We start from the raw sequence: 20,954 nt of genomic DNA, 5'->3' as shown, positions 1-20,954 counted from the left end.
CTTTGGCCCCTCCCGTGAGTGGTGAGTCCATTGGAGGAGGGACCCATGTTGCTGCTTCATGGGTGCAGGCCCCATCAAGCCCCACCCCCAAGCCACAGGGGGACCCCAGTGACCCGCGTTCAGGCGAGTGAGAACTAAAGTCCAATGTTGTCATTCATCATAGGCGTCTTGTGAACTACTCTTTGTCTGGTCCCTCCACTAGGACCTGCTTGTCTCAGGTGAACTAACTTAGCGCCACACTAACTTAGGACACACAAACTGCTCCACCACAATAAGGTGGAAGTTGAAGGAGGAGGAGTTTTGATTCAAGATTCAAGAGAGTTTTATTGTCATGTGCATGGTAAAACAGCAGTTATACCATGCAATGAAAATCTTATTCTGTTCATTCTCCCAAGAAAAGAAAGAAAACAAATGAAAGAATAAGAACATAAGAAACATAAACACATAAACATATATACCAATAAATTAAGCAACAACAACAGACGAGACATTAATACAGTAAATAATACAGTAAATAATACAAATAAATAAATAAATAAAGTGCTATGAGTGTGTGCGTGTGTTGCGTGCGGCGTGTGCGAGTGCTTCGTTGAGGAGCCTGATGGCCTGTGGGTAAAAGCTGTTTGCCAGCCTTGTGGTCCTGGACTTCAAACTCCTGTAGCGTCTGCCTGACGGTAGGAGTGTGAATAGTGAGTGTTGTGGATGTGTGCTGTCCTTGATGAGGTTGTGTGTTCTTCGTAGGACTCTGCCCCAACAATGTTCTGTGAGGTCTTGATCACCCGCTGGAGTGCCTTCCTATCACGTGTTGTACAGTTACCGTACCAAACAGTGATGGAGGCGGTAAGGACACTTTCGATAGTGCATCTGTAGAAGCAACTCAGGATTGTGGTGGACATGCCAAATTTCCTCAGTCTTCTCAGGAAGTACAGTCTCCTTTGGGACTTCTTCAGAATTTGTTGGGTGTTGTGAGACCAGGTGAGGTCCTCGCTGATGTGTGTGCCAAGGAACTTGAAGGTTTTCACCCTCTCCACCTCAGTCTCATCAATAAACAGGGGTCTATGCAGCTCCTTTTCCCTTGTTCTTGGGTCGATGATCATCTCTTTAGTCTTATCTGTATTGAGAAGGAGATTGTTATCACGACACCAAGCTATGAGGTCCGCCACCTCTCTTCTGTATGATGTTTCAACACCACCAGTGATCAGTCCGATGACTGTAGTGTCATCTGCAAATTTAATGATGCTGGTGTTGTTCTGGGAGGCCACGCAATCGTAGGTGAAGAGCGTGTAGAGGAGTGGACTCAGCACACACCCCTGTGGGGTCCCAGTGCTCACAATTCTTGAGCTGGATGTGCGGTTGTGGACTCTGACTGACTGGGGCCTGCCTGTGAGAAAGTTAAACACCCAGTTACAGAGGGAGGGAGACAGGCCAAGTGTGAGGAGCTTATCTGTGAGTTTGTGGGGGCTGACTGTATTGAATGCAGAGCTATAGTCTATAAATAGCATTCTGACGTATGTGTCCTGGCCCTGTAGGTGAGAAAGGGCTGTGTGGATGGCAGTGTTGACTGCATCATCCGTGGACCGGTTCTGGCGATATGCAAACTGTAGAGGGTCCACGGTTGCCGCCGGGATGCTCTTTTTGATGTGGGTCATGACTAATCTTTCAAAGCACTTCATCACAATAGGAGTGAGTGCTATAGGGCGATAGTCATTCAAGCAGGTCACGTTGCTCTTCTTGGGTACGGGCACTATGGTGGTGGACTTAAAGCAGGTCGGTACAGATGCTTGTGCAAGCGACAGGTTAAATATGTCAGCAAGCACATCAGCTAGCTCTGATGAGCAAACCCGAAGTGCACGTCCTGAGATGTTGTCTGGCCCTGCTGCTTTTCGTGGGTTTGTTTTGTTTAGAACCCTGCGCACATCAGCTGATGTCACCATGAGAGGTGAGTCCTGTGTGCTCCCCAGGTTCAGCCACCCTCTCTGCTCATCAGGAGTTTGGGTATCAAAGCGGGCATAGAACTCATTCAACTCATCAGGAAGTGTGGTTTGGCTGGACGTGGCTACGCTACTCTGCTGTCGATAGTCTGTGATGTGCTGGAGCCCCGCCCACATGCGCCGAGGGTCTGAGGTGGAATAGTAGCCCTCCAGCTTCTGTCTGTACTGCCTCTTGGCCTCCCGTATGGACCTCCTCAGGTCATATCTGGCCTTTTTGTAGTCATCAGCGGTGCCCATGACAAATGCAGTCGAACGAGCACGTAGCTTAGCCCTTACATCACAGTTCATCCACTGTTTTTGGTTAGGGTATTTTCTGTAATACTTGGTGGTGGTAACAGTCTCTATGCATGTGCTAATGTAGCCAGTAACAGCAGAAGCATATTCATCCAAATCAACAGTACAATCTTCCCTCCCCGCTGCAGTTTTAAACACATCCCAGTTTGTGCAGCCAAAGCAGTCCTGAAGTACTTGATCAGTTTCTTCATTCCATACTTTAACTGCTGTACGTACAGGGGGAGCTTTTTTAAGAAGTTGTCTGTATGTTGGATAAAGGAATATAGAGATGTGGTCAGCCTTTCCAAAGTGGGGTCTTGGAACAGCCTTCAAAGCACCTTTCATGTTGCAGTAGACTTGGTCCAGGATGTTATTTTCCCTTGTGGGAAAGCTCACATGCTGGTAATATTTGGGGAGGACAGTCCTGAGGTTACAGTGGTTGAAATCGCCAGATATAATAAATACAGCGTCTGGGTGTTTGGTCTCGTGTTTATCAATGATGTCATGCAGGAGGCCTAGTGCATTAGCAGTGTTAGCTCGTGGTGGGATGTAAACAGCAGTTAAATACACAGCGCTAAACTCACGAGGTAAATAAAAAGGTCTGCATTTCACCATCAGCAGCTCAATGTCCTGCGAGCAGTGCTTTTCCATCGTCTGTACGTCTGTGCACCACCGTTTGTTTACGTAAACACAGACGCCGCCACCTCTGTGTTTACCAGACGCTAAAGTCCGATCTCCCCGGTAAGCAGCAAATGATTCCAACTGGATCGCCGAGTCCGGTATATCCTCCGTCAGCCAGGTTTCTGTGAAGGTGAGGACACAGCATTCCCTGATCTCACGTTGAGCTGTAATCCTTGCTCGTAGTTCGTCCATCTTGTTTTCAAGAGAGCGGACGTTGGCTAGCAGCAGGCTTGGTAGCGGTGGCCTCGTCGCTCTAGCTTTTAGCCTAGCATGCAGGCCGGCTCGCTTGCCTCGTTTACGCCTCGGATGCTTTGCTCGCCGGGTATTCAGCTCACCAGGTCCGCAGGCTGCTGCGTTCTCCCGGCGCAGAAGAAAGGCAAAGTCTGAGAGGCTAAATGAAGGTTCATGGTGAACCCTGCCGATGTTCAAAAGTGTCTCTCTGTTGTAATGTACTGCGTGAGTGTGTTGAATGTCCAAAATGAACAATAAAATAGCAAAAAATAGAAAAACACGGGAGAGTGTCACAGAGACGTCTGCCACGGAGGGCGCCATCTTTCATGCATGTTTTGTTCTCCTATATTAATATTAGTATTTCAATTATACAAATATTCCTACCAGCTCTGTGTTTCAAAAGCCAGGCCTGCATTTGCCAGGTTTTTGACAACACGGCTTGAAATTTTCTGCAAGGGTTGCTAACTCATTAAAGCTTGCACTTCAGAGAGATGTTGCCTTTCAAATTCTGTCTTCCAGAGAATAAATGTTGCCGGCGTGAAATGACAAAGCACATATTTGATGTCATGTCTCAAAGAAAATAATAGAAAACTAAGACATATTCTTTGAAACTACAACTCCTGTCTTGTTAGAAATCCCACAGAAAATGACAGGGAATGAATTCTTAATTTCCTGCAAAATGTTTTCAAAAGACAAATAAATAAAAGTCCATCCTCCAATGCACTCTGCTGCTCTGTGAAACCTGCACTTTTCTGCTGAGGCTGTGATGAAAATCACGCCACAATTCTTTCAGTGAGCCTGAGACCTGTTCAAAACAATCAAGTGACTGAAGAGAGGCACTAAATCACAATATGAAGGTGCACAGGAGCCCAGATGAAGAGGCAGGGTGCCTTATAAGAGAGACAGTGATAGTGGCATCCATCTCCCTCACACTGACTGAGACTCCCCAAATCAAACACACACACACACTAACGGTACAAAATAAAAAATAAAAAAAAGAAAGATGGAATGTATTTTGTTCATCTGCAGAGTGAAACAATGAAAAAATAGAACCCACGGCGGAATGAGAGCAAGGTGTTGATAGTGGGTCCATGCTTGGAAAGGCGTGAGGAGATCAGTCGCTTGGCCAGACCGGTTTGTTATCGGGGCTCACCAGGACCCCGTTGGGTGTGCTGAGCTGCTGGTCCGAGGCAGAGGGGCTGAGCCAGACCGAGGATTCAGAACCCGAGCCTAAGCTTGGGGGAGAGGTCAATAGCCTGGAGAGAGACTGGAGAAGGAATGCTCCGAGCTAGGGAAATATGAGTCCTCTGATTTCCAAAGGAGAAGTGTCAAGACGTTGAGATCAACAACTGCTGGTACACTTCATTCCCTACCATATTTGACTTGACCACTCTAAAAGCCACCCTGAACCAAAGAGCTCAATGATTTGTGATCTGCTTCACTGAAAATTCCCATGCGCTTCCACAGTGGGGAGGTCTGTGGCTGGAGGCAAGGATATGACTGCAGCACATCACCTATCATTTCCTTTGACCATCACCTGTCTGTCAACCTTGGCTTTGGGCTTCCTTACAGCTTATCACTCAGCATAGTGGCTCTTATCAATCCCCAGGAATAATCTAACCCTGCAGAAATACCAACCCCAGTGCAGCAAAAGCAGCATAGAAGTAGCTTGCAGCCTTGTTGACTACAGAGACCAACGGTGCATAAAAATGGGCCATTCCCGTCTGTATGACTACCAAACATTACAGCTTGGCATCATGAGCCGACCCGACCCAAACCCTCCGGACCTTAATCCAATCATATGCAGTGGAAGCGTGTTGGCCAAAATACGGACTCGATGCTGGGATTTAGGCAGTTCAAAAGGTGTTTTAGTCAGCCGTACATGCGGTGTTTGTCCACACCTGTCTCTGACACCTTCAACAAGCGTAAACGTGTGATGTGCTGCAATGGATATTGCTTTGCGTGTTTGAAATAAAGTAAACCGTTATTACCGTTACAGAGTGTGTTCCTCCAAGACGGGCCATTGTGCAATTTATACACTTTTTACAAATACACTTGAACTGCACTTGAGCCAACATGATAGATGCACTGATGTAGCTATGCCACCTACGTTGCTCACATTGCATTTTAGCCTGTCTGCTGAAGCAAGGGTCGGAACCTGTGGCTTGCGAGCCATGTATGGCTATTTTGTCTGCTCTCACGTTTCTTAACGCTGTACATTTAAAAAAAAATGTTTTCTTTGTTTTCGGTGACGTTTTAAAGTAAAACGTTACAGAAATCACAGTGTTAAAAAAAAACGCTGAAAATATAAAACATTACAATGTATTTTAATTAGGGATGCTCCGATCAGGTTTTTATGCTGCTGATGCCGATACCAATCATCCATGAGTGAAATCGGCCGATATCGATACGATCACATAGATTAATGTACATTTCTAAATGAAAAAACATTGGGAAACATTTATTTTCATAGCTTATTTCAACCCAAACAAAGTGAATATGTTTGTTTTAGTTTTACTGGAACGTTAACAAAATGCTGGTATCCACAACTCACGTTTTGTAGTTCAGAATGCATTTCTTTCTAGTGTTCTCAAAGCAGGCTAGCGTGGGGGGCCCGAAGTCAGCTGGGATAGGCTCCAGCATTCCCCTGTGACCCTAGTGAGGTCACGCGGCACAAAGATGAATGGCAGCACTAACCTGGATTCTACCACAGCAACTAACAAATGAACCAATTTAAAACTTTTTAAAAAAAATTGCTACCAAACGAAAATAAGATTTGTGCATGTGCAAAAGTTTTATTGTCATTGTATTCAAGACATAGAGTGACGATGATTTTTTTCCCTCCCTGAATAATAAAAAGTTTCAGAGAGGGGGCAAACACTTTTTCACACCACTGTACAACAAAACGAACCAAGCGGCTGTTAGATAAGTGCATAAAATATCAAACGAAACCACACAAATCTGAATAACAATATGCACACACTACAGTTCCAAAATCCTTTGTCATCGCCCATTCTCCTTAAGTCTCTGGCCAAAGTAAATGTGCAAGCAACGGCTATTTTCGGTTGTGTGGATGTAAGTCAGGCAGCCTTCTAATGTTAAGCGGGTTCCGCTGTGTTTAAATGATCCTCTGTCGTTATTCTTCCACTGAAATTCTTTCATAAAGTTGCCTATTTGGAAAAGACGTGTATTACCTTTTACTTCAGCACATGCTTTATTACGAGGGTGTAACTCTCAAGCCGAAAAGTTAGCATGCCAAAGTGTTGTTGTTCTGCAACTAACTTTCTCCTCGAGATGTGTTCAGACGTTCTAGAAGGGAGCAGCGATGTAGAAAGAGAGTGCTGTTAGTGGAGTTATTAACAGGCTCCCGTGTTTCTCTCCTCTCAGCTGAGTTATTCAGAGCATGTCGTCCTCAACAACAGCCACAAAAACATGCCCAAAGAGAGACAGACAGACAAGCGGACAGCCACAAAAATAATGTTTTTTTTTTTTTCCTCATTTAAAACAAATTAGGTTTCTCTCATAGAGAATTTCAAGCATGGCTGCCTTTAGGGGGGGTGAGCAACTCGCTTTTCATTAATTTTCATTTTCCCCCTGAACAAATGATCTACTGTACAACACGCTATGCATTTCTCTTCCTGTCTGCGCCCCAACACACACACACACACACACACACACACACACACCCCCGCACACAAACCTCCTCCTTTTGCCTCCTTTCTCTCGCTTGCTGGTAAATTTGGGCCAGGCAATGGAAAGCAATTACCCTGTCAGATAGGTGTATTCTGATTTATTAAAAGCCTTGAATGCTATCTGTTTGGTTCTCCTCTTTGTCCCCTCCCCCCACAACCCCCGAGGGAAACCGAGACGCCCGCCGACGTCCCAAATGAGATGGAGTGAGCGCTCCCTGCTCAGCGCTCCATCCTCAGAGTCATCTAGCAAGGGGGGAGAGTAAATATCCAGTGGCAGAAGACGACGGAGAGACGCCCGGAAGAGCTGCAAGGGTGACGAGAGGTGCGTCACATGCACAAAGAGACTGCTGACTTCAGCACAAGGCTCACTCTCAGATGACATCCGTCTTCCTTTCCTATTTTACAAGGCCTTTTCTCAAACAGCCACCAGCCACCAAATTTCTCTGGAATTGCTTCGTCTGAAGACTCTAGTCGGATTTCCTCCAAAAAGCCTAATTTTCTTGTCTTGCAGAACTGCCTCATTCATTCTTTCTGTTGCTTATCCTGTTCAGCGTATCCCAGCTGACCTTAGCGCAGCACGCTTGCATAATAGAAATGTACAGTGTTCCCTCGTTTATCGCGGGGGATAGGTTCCCAAAATAGCCCGCAATAAGTGAAATCCGAGAAGTAGCCAACTTTTTTTTTTTTTTTAAACTGTTATGTATATTTTAAGGCTGTGCAACCTCTCACTATACACTTTATACACTATACACTTTATACACTATACACTTTATACACTATACACTATACACTTTATACACTATACACTTTATACACTATACACTTTATACACTATACACTATACACTTTATACACTATACACTTTATACACTATACACTTTATACACTATACACTATACACTTTATACACTATACACTTTATACACTATACACTTTATACACTATACACTATACACTTTATACACTATACACTTTATACACTATACACTTTATACACTATACACTATACACTTTATACACTATACACTTTATACACTATACACTTTATACACTATACACTTTATACACTATACACTATACACTTTATACACTATACACTTTATACACTATACACTTTATACACTATACACTATACACTTTATACACTATACACTTTATACACTATACACTTTATACACTATACACTATACACTTTATACACTATACACTTTATACACTATACACTATACACTTTATACACTATACACTTTATACACTATACACTATACACTTTATACACTATACACTTTATACACTATACACTATACACTTTATACACTATACACTTTATACACTATACACTTTATACACTATACACTTTATACACTATACACTATACACTTTATACACTATACACTTTATACACTATACACTATACACTTTATACACTATACACTTTATACACTATACACTATACACTTTATACACTATACACTTTATACACTATGCACTTTATACACTATACACTTTATACACTATACACTTTATACACTATACACGTTATACACTATAAACTTTATACACTATACACTTTATACACTATACACTTTATACACTATACACTTTATACACTATACACTTTATACACTATGCACTATACACTTTATACACTATACACTTTATACACTATACACGTTATACACTATAAACTTTATACACTATACACTTTATACACTATACACGTTATACACTATAAACTTTATACACTATACACTTTATACACTATACACTTTATACACTATACACTATACACTTTATACACTATACACTTTATACACTATACACTATACACTTTATACACTATACACTTTATACACTATACATTACACACTTTATACACTATACACTATACAGTTTATACACTATACACTTTAAATGTCTGTGTAGGCTCTCAGTCGTACAGGAGTTGTCCATCGAGGGAAAGGCTTCTTGAGACGTCATCTGTACTTCTGTGAAGAAGGTGTCGGACGTTTCGCTCCTCATCCGAAGAGCTTCGTCAGCGAACTAATAAGTGCTGGTAGCCTAGGCCTTAAATACAGTAAGAGTGGGCGGAATTGGTGTGCCAACACCCTCCTCCTATTGGTTCCTTACACTAAGCCTGGGCGGAGTAGTGGTCTAATCCTCTCCTGCTATTAACACCTCTGATAAAAGGGAAGTGTCGCTCCCTGAGTTGGGTATGAACGACTCTGATACTGGCTCGATAGCATCTATTGTTCTGGCTCGGCCCCGGCACGAAGGAGATTGATTGACAATGGTCTACAGCCAATCAGGAAGCAGAAAACAATGAGCGGTGCAGACAGACGAGAGAGGGAACAGAGAGACACTCAACTTCCCACAATGCTATAATTCTTAAAGGGCCAGGCTCGGCCTGTGTCAGCGTTCATACGCTAAAAAAAAAAAAAAGCACTAAAAAAATTCTGCAAATCCACGAAAGGTGAACCGCGATAGCCCAAGGGAACGCTGTCATACCTTGCAGAACAGAAACGAAATAGCCTCGAAATAAGCCACAAGTCAGGAAAGTCCGGCACACAGGCGATGGCCTGAGGTTCGGTTAACTGGTTCCAGACCCGCAATAAGTGAATTTCCATAAAGTAGGATTCAATATTAACAAACAGAATATTTTTGCCGCAGAGAACAGAAAACATGTTTAGGACTTTGTACTGTAAATACTTTTACACTCCGATTATTCTTTGTTTAATTGGCTACGGAATCACTGTAAATGCAATGGCAATTCTTGCAATTTTGTAACTGGTCGTAACATTTCCATCACGAGTGCATCATCAGGTTCTCGATACGTCGGCGTGAAAAAATGTCTGTCCCATAGGGGGGCATGAGAGAAAATGATTAAAATCCAATGTGGCCCGCGGGCCACCTATTGACGACCACTACTCTATATTGTCACATAGAGTATATAGAGTTGGCGGGGGTGACATTCTAGTTGATGGCTGTCATCCAAAGATGGAGGAGACAAACGGAGAAGTAGTGCAAAGGCTTTAAGGGTTGGAATAGATTCCAATTTCCAAAATAAATATTATCTCTCTGCGAATCATCCACAATCTGTGTGCTCGCACGCCAACATTATAATAAGGGTCAACACGGGGTCGGCGCGCCATCACATTCCACGCCCGTCACCTGTGACACTTTAATCTCTTCATCTCGCAAATTCCTCCGCACGCCGTTGACCTGCTACTTCTGCACCTGCAAAGTTTAACACACCACAGGCACCCGCGCCCCCGCCCCGTCGCAGCAAGCCACGCGTTTTACAACCGTGATTAATGCACTCCCCTGCCACTCCCGGTCCTCGCCACCTCTCTCCCTCATTACAGCGCTCTTCATCGCCGGAGGAACGGCGGAGAAAGAGAGAGGGATGTGTAATAAAGCCTCGGGAATCCAGAGGGGATCCAGTGGTTGCAGATAAGAGGCCCGGCTACATCCTGCCGATGGTAAACCTGCTTATCCTCCTGCTTCCATGATTCATCCGTCTTAGTCAACCTCAAAAGAGCTCAAACTTTTTTGTCACACGAGAGGTCTGCGTCTACGAGGCGTCTCATAGAATAAGGGTCGCTCACTAATGAAGAGAAATAGCGTAAAACAAATGGATGCCAAGAAACCAGTAATGATGCAGCATTCTGTCTCCCAGGCTGGAGGCAGTGATTAACATATTATTAGATGATGAAGAGGGCTGCTCTTTTATCCGAATACCTGCTATTTGCTGCAAAACATCCCCGAGCAATGAGAGGAGTACATTTGTGACGAATGCATAAACAGGGACAGGAAAAAAAACATAGCAGCGTTTTAATGTAAGGACTCCCAGACAGATCCACAATTATGGAGTGGAAATTCAATTTACACCGATTCCAAAGCATGCCTTGACTGCCTGATTGTGCCATTCCTTTTTTTTGTTTCTTTTTTTCCAAAACCATTTTGGTTGTGTTGAATGAATATAAATGAAATTTGCCAGACAACATCCCGTTTTTCCATTTTTCTTCTTAAATTTGGCTATCACGGCAAAGCAACACAAAATGAAAACGGCCATTTCGATGTCACAATTATCTGAACATAAATCAAGAAAATCTGTCATGTTGGGATTTCAATTTAGATGACTGGCTTTCAATTTCATGTTTCTATATTCACCCACCGGATGGCGCAACATTTTCCCAGTCGAAGCATGCAGCAAAATGTCACCTTTTACAGTTTCCTACAACGTTGTCTTGTCACTGAAATTTGAAGCATGTGTGGCTATTGATGTGGTGTGTATGTAAAAAAAAAAAAAAAAGTGTGTGTGTGTTTATAATTTTAGCTTGGTATTTTTTTCTACAAAAGTTATATACTGTACCCTGGCCTTTAAAGGGTTAAAAAAAACAAATATGTTGTGTTTGACATGCATATTTCTACAGGCTGGCGTAGTTTTGAAAGACTGACTTATTTAAAGTAGAAAAACATTCATATATAATATCTGTATTGCAGTTATTGGGGAGCTGACCTTAGGACCTTAAGTGTGGGTTTTTATTTGCAATCTCACCATATCATCCCCCACAACATCATCTTCCAACAGAGGAGCAGTTTCAGTGGCAGATTACTATCACTGTCCTGCTCAAGCGAAAGACTGAGCAGATCATTCCTCCTCCACGCCGATAAAAACACACACAGGACTGGACTTGTTACCTTATCATGTATCATGTATAATTATTATTATTACGTATCATTATTATTATTGATTATTGATGATTATTTATTCATTAATATACTGTTGAAAAACCGTGATAGAGTGAAGCCGCAAGATTCGAAGCAGAAAGTGGCGAGGGGTTGCTGTATTGCCAAAACAAAAGGGGACTAGTGTGGTACGCAGCCACGGCAAAACAACATCGGCCCACTCAACTGTCTCCCACACCCACACAGTCCGGACACAAACACTCTTGAACAGGAGAGCACACATGGCTGTTTGGCTGCAGATCCTATGAAAACGACAGTGATAACTAGGCAGTCTTATTAGAGATGGCTTACACCAAACTCGACTTACATCACAGTCTAGCAACGGAACTCGTACATAACCCGAGGCCCGCCTGTATATTTTTACAGTAGTTTTTGGGAAGCTGAATTATAAGGGCCTCTAAAGGGTTAACCAACTACAGCTAATGCATTCATGAACAGTCAGCCGCTAAAATGAGTACACGTTCTATTTATTTTACTTACTTGAGTGGCAGCATCCTGCTTGCTTTGCCTTGAATACACGCTAACAAAGCCACAAAAACACACTCTATATATTTGGGAGATTACGGCAAAGACATCTGTCTCTCATGTACATGAATACATGTAGATCTGTGTTTACGCCTTTCAAGTTAAAGTGTCTTCCTTCACGTTCTGCTCACCAGCACAATCCAAAGAGGATGTTCACGTCAATCAAGTGGTCTAACGAGGCAGCCGTCACCTCATCCACATGATAAATAGCTGATTGGCTATTCAGGCGCTGGCCTTTGTAGGAGGCCTCCAGCTGGAGGGGGGCTCTCGTCACCGCACACCAATCATCGAGCCTTTCATGGAAGAGCTCCAGTGTCAAGATCTCAGCTTTCGCAGAACGTCGCCATTAATTATTCACGGCTATTAAAACTGGCAATTTGTCAGAATGAACGGCGTCGTGTCGTCGCACCTTTTGGCTGCGTCATGAAACGGCTCCACACGTGTGACCCCTGCTTGGAACATCACCTGCTCACAAAACAATCATTCAGAGGGAAGCCTTTCTCACTGGAGGGAAAGAAAGTGTCTCATCTCGTCTCGTTAAGTCCTCGCTTGCTTGTCGCGTCTTTTTTATTTTTTATTTTTTTAAAGTGTCTCCATTCGCCATCCGCTTACCTCCCACGTGGCCGCTGACCTTCTCCTCTCGCCACGGCTGGAGTGGCTATTGATTGGATCTTGGCACACGGTGTACAAACAGAGAGATAAGGGCCGAGAGAGGCAGACATGGCCGCAGTGCCCACTCCACTCCCATCCTCTTCCTCCACACTCACACACACACACACACACACACACACACACACACACGCATGTCGAGAAAAAAGGGCTCTTCTTGAGACTCCACTCCCACTGAGCACAAACCCGACATGCTACCTAAACTCAGATAGCGGACAGGATCAGGACGTCAATTCAATCACCAGCATCTAAGTGGTGTTAAGTCACCGCAGAGGACACTCGCTACGTTTACATTCACTAAAACAGTCGGACTCTCGATTCTTGACATTTCACACTTCTGTGTGAAGTCCTCGTTTACACGCACGATCTCGAATCCCATCCTTGGACAAACGATGTGTGCCTCATCTCAGCTCGTTCAGCTATGTGTGCTACATGCAGTGGTACCCGCTAAGCAACTTCCAGACATGAGAATAATTCTGAAAATAGTACGACAGCAAAGTGTATAGATGCAGAGCCGGCTGCTCTGGAAAATGGAGAAAAAAATAATAACAATGCAGTTGTCCCTCATTTATAGCGGTTAACTGGCACCAGACCCAACCACATTAAATTCATATTTGAATATAGGATTCAATATATTTGTAGTTGGAGCATAGAAAACCTGTTTATGACTTTCTAAATATGGCTTTCAACATTATTAGAGGCCTGCAGACATGAAATAACATGCCTCTAGTCACCCTTACACTCCTGTTATTCATTGTTTACACCACATTGCAACTCGTAACCTGCAGGGACTCCAGACGGCTAGCTAGCGGGCTAACAAGCTAGAAAGCTAGCGAGCTAATCAGTTAGCCTCAAATTTATTTCTTCTAAACTTAAGAAGCCAAAAACGGACCACTTCCACAAGGAATGGGAGGAGATTTTTTTTCACTCTATCATGTGGGACATGCCATGGCTGACTTTATGACTTTATGCAGTGTTAAGGTAATGTAATGTAAGGTAATGACTGAATGTTTTGTGTCATTACTGCCACCTAGTGACCACAATACTACATATCGCTTGTATTTCTAAATATTTTGACCAATAATAGACCATAGTTGACCACGAAACAGCCATCATTTATTAATTAATTTCTGAAAAAACGCAGTATATATCTAGCGAGGGAGTGATAATCACACCGTGATTTCCAGGGAGGACTCTAATAATGAAAATAGTAATAACAGTAGTAATCCTCAATAAAAACACGATGTACTGTTGCTGCAATAACCCACTCCAAGCTAAAACTCAACTCTGAACCCCTGAGGTCACTTCCTATCCTGCCCGCCATTCTGCTGTCCTAGGGAAGACATTTATAGCAGCACACATGAGTGTGAGTACTAATTATGTCTTAATTTGCTTATTGTCTCTTATTTTGTCTACTACATTGGGTAATACGGGTGTAAAGGTGACTATAGGGGTGTTAGTTCATGTCTAGAGGGTTCTTATAATGTTAAAAACCGTAATTAGAAAGTCATAAACAGGTTTTCTATGCCCTAACTAAAAACATATTTTATTTATAAATAAGAAATCCTACTTTGTGGAAATTCTCTTATCAGGGCCGGGTGTGGAACCAATTAACGGTGATGAACGAGGGATTACTGTATACTAGTTTGTTGCTGTATAGTGCAGACAAACACATTCCAGGTAAAAGAGCTGCGGCGATATGACATCCATGCATGGTTTTACTTCATGTGGCTAAAAAAAGACGGTAGATGTTGAAGTTGCGTGCGGTCTAGATCTCACATAACCTTGAAACTTGCGTGTGGACCTCACCCTCCCTAAGATCTCTCATTTACACCTCCCTTCCATCTGGTCTGAACAGGTAAAGGTTGCACGGTGTCAGAGGTGACTGACATACCAAGATCGAAAACTGCTTTGTCCTGAAGCGCGGTGGCCAAACAAGGCGCTTTCAGTTCCAGTCCCGAGATAAGGAAATACTTGGAGTGAAACGTGTTTGCGTTTGAGCAGCGTGTGTCTCTGTGGACGTCAGTGCCTCAGGGGAACAGGAGGGTGACTCAGATATATTGTCAGGGTGATCTACAAACGCTCAAACAGATGGAAGCTACAGGAACATGGGCCATGTACAGAATAAAAAACAATAAAACAGCTCCAGTGGGAATGTGTGCGCATTCCCTGATGTTTTGTCTTGGTTTCTACATTTGACCAAATTAGAGCTCACACAGCTCGCACTGATTAGGGCTGGCAGCGAAATATCAATACACATTTTGAGCACATCTACCTCAGCTGATTGATAACAGATGACAGCATTGGACAAGTGTGGGGTCACATCGAAAACATGAGTGTTGCTGCTGGTTTATCCACTAATAACCTCTGACGGTGTGTTGGCCAGCTGCAATTAACTGAAAGGGAAAGTGAAAAGTACTAATATGCCCTACCACTTTATGGTTCTTGCATCGACTTTGGAAATAACATTTGATTAAATTTCCTTCAAAATGACCATCAATCAATGGTTACTTTTCAAGGGCTAGGAGAATCTCTTTGAATGTTCTGAAGTCCTGTTTCCATGCTAGTGCAGCCCAGAGGAAATCTGCATGGATGTAGCTCAACTCCCCACAGCTGATGGCATGCTGCCCTTCTTTCAACAGCAAACTACAACATACTTAATCAAGAGCGCCTCTGCTGGTGATAGCCAAGTAGTGCACTCTATTTTGCCTGAGTTGCTTCAAGACGCAGCAGCTAATGAACAAATCAATTCCACGCGTTCGACAGTATTGGCCAGAATGTACGTCCTGTATTCCTGGTGTCAATATTTGTACAAGAAACCACAAATGGCGCCAAAGGACTTCTTCCTAAGCACATCAGAGCGAACTGGTGACATACAGACCCGCTCAGAAAAAATGTCAAAAAATAGCAAAAGGGGTTTTGTTAGGGGGTTTCCTGCAGCATACCCGATATCTGTGGAACAATGTCGACACACAACTTTGGATTTACCCACTTGCCTTTGTCTATCCGTAATTTTAACAGGGAAACCAAAGTGGCGTCCGTGCAGAAACTCGCCCAGGACTTTAGTTCCGCTTGAAGCGCTTACATCACTCCAGTAGTAACTTTCATGAGAAAAATAACATAAAATATAACCAAAACGGTACGCAACTGGACCGAACCGAACATGCAGAACTGAAACGGTTCAATGCATCCAATTGAACCGTTACACTCCTAGGTAATACAAGTGTAAAAGTGGCTACAGTATATGGGTGTTATTTCATGTCTAGAGGCTAAAAAACATATTCATTATTGTTGAAACTTTTGAAACTGCCCAAATTTTGCCTTGTTTTTGTACAGTATTGCGCATAACAAACTAGTCTGTGCGCCCCGTACGCTATCGTTCCGCAAAATTGAGTGCCTAAACAAATATTTTGGTTAATATTTTTGGGTGTCTGGAATGGGTACATTGGATTTACATTATTTCCTATGGAAAAATTGCCTCAGCTTTTATTTTACTTATATTGAAAACATGATTTTGGAAAAAAAAATATTTTTTTCTTGAAAAAAAAAGGAGTCTTCTTATATTCAGTGTCGTCTTATATTTGGGTCAATACTGTTTCCTTGCAGGTTAGAATAAGACCGATGGAGCTTCGTAACATAATAAATTCCTGCAGATGCACATGGGGACCAAACCTTAAGAAGCCCCTTATCATAATGGGACAACAATTACACATTCCCACAGCAGAAAGTTCTCAAAGTCTCATTGAAATGTGCATGCTGACTGTCATACGTCAATGTAATGGAAATTTAACTGCACAGTGAGTTGAGGTGTGGTTTTATGCCTCGATATGAACATTCAGGGTTTACCGGATCATAAAGATTTAACTCCATCATCCATCATCATCTGTGTTGCTCAGTTCACGCGAGGAAAATCTCACACAAGACATGCTTATTGTGGGAAGATTTCATTCACGGTTCCAGAGCTCTCTTCCCTTCCATTGTTATTGGATTGGCCTTTGTTGTCTCAATTAGAAAGACTAAAATGAGGTGAAAGTGAAGGAGAATCAATCGAGAGACTGACTTGGAAATTGTATTCAAATCTTATTGCTTTGCCCTTTTGGTTTGCTCTGTGTTTTTAGCTCTCAAATAGGCAGTGCAAGAGGATGAAGTCTTTTCTCAGAGTAAAAAAAAAAAAAAATGTTGTTAAATTTGAGAATGTCAAAAAACACAATTGATTCGGTTTTAGATGATGTTTTTTTTTTTTTCCAGAATTTTGCCTCGGTTCTTGTGCACTGTGCCGGTGCTTGTACAATATTGTGGGTAATAAACTTGTACTTCACCCTTTCTCGTTGTCTTACTTGCCTCAGTTAAGGTCAGTGTTCATGACTCCACCATAAGAAAGACACTGGGCAAAAACGGCCTGCATGGCAGAGTTCCAAAACAAAAAGCACTGCTGAACAAACTGACATTAAGGCCAATTTTGCCAGAAAACATCTTGATGATTCCCAAGACCTTTGGGAAAATACTCTGTGTTCTGACGAGACAAAAGTTAAACTTTTTGGAAGGTGTGTGTTCCATTACATCATTTCAGAAAAAGAACATCATACCAACAGTAAAATACGGTGGTGGTAGTGTGATGGTCTGGGGCTGTTTTGCTGCTTCAGGATCTGAAAGACTTGTTGTGATAAATGGAACCATGAATTCTGCTGTCTACCAAACAATCCTGAAGGAGAATGTCCGGCCATCTGTCGGTGACCTCAAGCTGAAACCAACTTGGGTTCTGCAGCAGGACAATGATCCAAAACACACCAGCAAGTCCACCTCTGAATGGATGAAGACTTTGGAGTGGCCTCGTCAAAGTCCTGACCTGAATCCTATTGAGATGCTGTGGCATGACCTTAAAAAGGCGCTTCATGCTGGAAAACCCTACAATGTGGCTGAATGACAACAATTTTGCAAAGATGAGTGGGCCAAAATTCCTCCCCAGCGCTGTAAGATACTCATTGCAAGTTATCACAAACGCTTGATTGCAGTTGTTGCTGCTAAGGGGGGCCCAACCAGGTATTAGGTTTAGGGGGCAATCACTTTTTCACACAGGGATGTGTAGCTTTGGATTTGTTTTCTCTCTTAATAATAAAAAGTTTCACTTAAAAACTGCATTTTGTATTCAGTTGTGTTATCGCTGACTAACATTTAAATTTGTTTGATGATCTGAAACATTTAAGTATGACAAAAATGCCAAAAAGTAAGAAATCAGGAAGGGGGCAAACACTTTTTCACACCACTGTATATGCCTTTTGCTTGGGCCCAAGCAATATACAAAGTACATTACTAAGTATACAGTACTGTATTACTTTCTGCATGTTATACTATAATAGTTATATATTAAACGTGTTTTCTAGTAACATTTTTGGTTGTCTGGAACAAATGAATTGGATTTACATTATTTCCTATGGGAACAATTGTTCCGGTTTTCGTATGATTTGTTTTTAGACGGACCCTTTGGAGCAAGGTACCTGTCCCTGTAAGTACACAAACAGCATAAAGCCTATGACAGTATCTGAGCAGATTTTGTTCATAGGAATACATTAGAGGGAACAAATTAGTCAGCAAGCAGAGAAGAATGCCAGCAAAAATGGCCCCGGCGCTTATTTGCATCCTTCCGAGATAAGTGTTGTCATTAGAAGGTGAACGCGTCCCTGCAAACGAGTCGGCCTTGGAAAGAACGCGATCCGTCTTTCAACTTTGATGCGTCTCGGAAGCTCCCCTCATCCCTTCTCATCCTCTTCCCCTCTGACCTGTGTGAGTGTTTGGAGTTGCATATGTGCATGAGATAGCGGGGGCGGGGGTGGTGGAAAGGAGATAGAGCAGACAGAAAGAGATATGAGGGGGCCGGGCTGGGCTGTCTGCCACCCAGGCCCGGAGAACATAAAGAGAAAAATACGGCCATAAAAGCTCGCTACGACTATGAATACTAATACAGAGTCAAACCAAGTGTGTCTGGCCTTTCTCTCTGCACCTCCGTCTCACTCAGACAAATGATGCGGATTAAATGTAAAACTAAAAATAAAGAAAGACGGAAGCACTGTTCTTGCAAGAATTTTGTACAATTAGACATTCTTTCGGATTTGAGCATCAATCGCTAATTGGTGGAAACTAAACTACACAACATTCAAAGGTGAGCAGATAAAAGATCAGCAAGTGTTTTGCTTTTCACTGTCTTTGTTATATACAGTTTGTCCAGACAAGTTTTTTAGGTGTATTAAATGAGCCTCCATCAGAAGGACTGGGGGGCTAGAAGGTGGTGGTTGTCAATTATTTTCTGTCATGTGCCCCCCCAAGGGACAGACAATTTTTTTTGCTATTGAATTCTCTCAGCAGGATGTACGGGAATCTGCATCAACAATAAGTTCCATCCAGTCGTCATTTATATTTATTTTGCATTTTTTCCACATGTAAAACTACAATTATTCTCTATAAAATGTTTTTTTTCAATATTTTTGGGTCTCTGGAACAAATTTGTTAGATTTACATTATTTCCGATGGGAAAAATTGCCTTGGTTTTCATACGTTTCAGTTTTCGTCTGCCTGTTTGGAATTAATTACCGTAATTTCGTGGCTATAGAGCCCACCGGTACATTGCCCGCACCCACTAAATTTAAAGAGAAAAATACATTTGTACATATATAAGCCTATAAGCCGCAGGTGTCCACGTCGTACCATGGGATATTTAGTGCACAGAAAGATGTTACACAGAAAGACTTCTACAACTTTTGATTCAATGAATGCTTTTTTCCAAACAGTGCCTTACAGTGCATGTAACATTAAACAGTAGCCTACCAGAAACGTCATTCATCGCCGTCCTCCTCCTCCTTCTCCTGGGAACTAAAACCACTAAAGTCAGCTTCTTCAGCATCACAGCTAAACAGCCTCATAATGCCTTCGTCACACACTTTGCCAGTCTCTCTGACTGACTTTTGTCTCGAGGCAAATTAACCATTTAGCTTGATCTACCCTCTTCCTGAAGTTGGACTCTTGGCATCATGGGAAATTTGGCAAGTTTTTTAGCCATAAATTAGCCGCATCATTGTACAAGCGGCATGGTTCAACATTTGAAAAAGAATTAGTTGTTATGCACCAAAAATGAATTAATAACAAAATCCGAGGTACCACTGTATCAGTGACATCAGTCACTGGCTTGTGTGTCTGTGAGTGACAGGAAGAAAAGCTCTGACACGTTGGGGAAGAAGCTGATCGACTCAGAATATAAGACAAATTCAGGATCATTAACCATTTCCATGGTTTGGTAAATTTCAGTCTTATCTCCATTTTATCGTCAGGTGCACCTTTCAAATGGGGGTGGGTGGGGCATGTGGGTGGGAGGGGTACTTTCATGGTCCCCTCCCCAACCCCCCGTCGAGGCAAGCCTTCCTTGACAAATGTAAAGAGGACAGAGGCAAAAGTCGTAATCTCTCAAGCATTTCTAATGAGTTTTTCTCCTACAATTATTTGATAAGAGCAGACGCAACTGGAGGCGACGCATGTGATACACTAGCTGCTGCTGCAGAGGTGAGAGCGCGTGTACACACACAGTGTACACACACACACGCACTACTGGAGGCTTAGGGGGCAATATTGCTAACGATAACATGAGAGGCTGAAGTTATGACCGTCATGTGCACCTAAGTTACTGATCTGGCACGCATTTACAGACACGCACTTGTAGCACTTTACTGGAGGCTTTAATCCTAATCTTTGACCTCCCTGCTGCAGCTCTAACTCACCACGCTGAGTCCTAGCTGCTCCCTCTGCAGGTAAGGAAGGTTCCTGCGCTCCAGGCTGGCCAAATAGTGCTGCAGTCTGGAGTAGGTGTACGGGTAGCAGTAGGCAAACTGGTACACGTCGTCTTCTCGGTCAAAGCAGAAGGCAAAGGACATGACGTAGTTGCGGCGGTGGTCCGGGCAGCGGTAGTAGTAGACGTTCTTGGTTGGAAGCCTCTGCCTGCAAACGCAAAGGAGATGACATGTTCAAAAGGGTTTGGGTTAGACTTGAGGAAATTGGAGGTCAGCTTAGCAACTGAAGTACGTTCATACAGATAGAAAAGACAGGGTCATGATTGTAAGTACAGTGGAACCCGGGTTTTTGTAGGATTTGTTTATTC

General features: G+C 42.8%; 1 protein-coding gene across 3 annotated transcripts in view; it reads right to left on the bottom strand.

The window, feature by feature from the left end:
* Positions 1-20,954, bottom strand: part of LOC129188499 (cytosolic carboxypeptidase 6-like) — a 371,608-nt gene that overhangs the window by 157,335 nt on the left and 193,319 nt on the right. For all 3 annotated transcript variants that reach the window (XM_054789109.1, XM_054789107.1, XM_054789108.1), the window contains one exon: positions 20,578-20,794. In XM_054789109.1, the coding sequence (XP_054645084.1) occupies positions 20,578-20,794 (217 nt within the window). The remainder of the gene's footprint in view (positions 1-20,577; positions 20,795-20,954) is intronic.

This window comes from Dunckerocampus dactyliophorus, chromosome 10 (assembly GCF_027744805.1).
Source record: "Dunckerocampus dactyliophorus isolate RoL2022-P2 chromosome 10, RoL_Ddac_1.1, whole genome shotgun sequence".
Lineage (NCBI taxonomy): Eukaryota > Metazoa > Chordata > Actinopteri > Syngnathiformes > Syngnathidae > Dunckerocampus > Dunckerocampus dactyliophorus.
The sequence above is the reverse complement of the archived record's forward strand: the minus strand, read 5'-3'. Positions and strand labels throughout refer to the sequence as shown.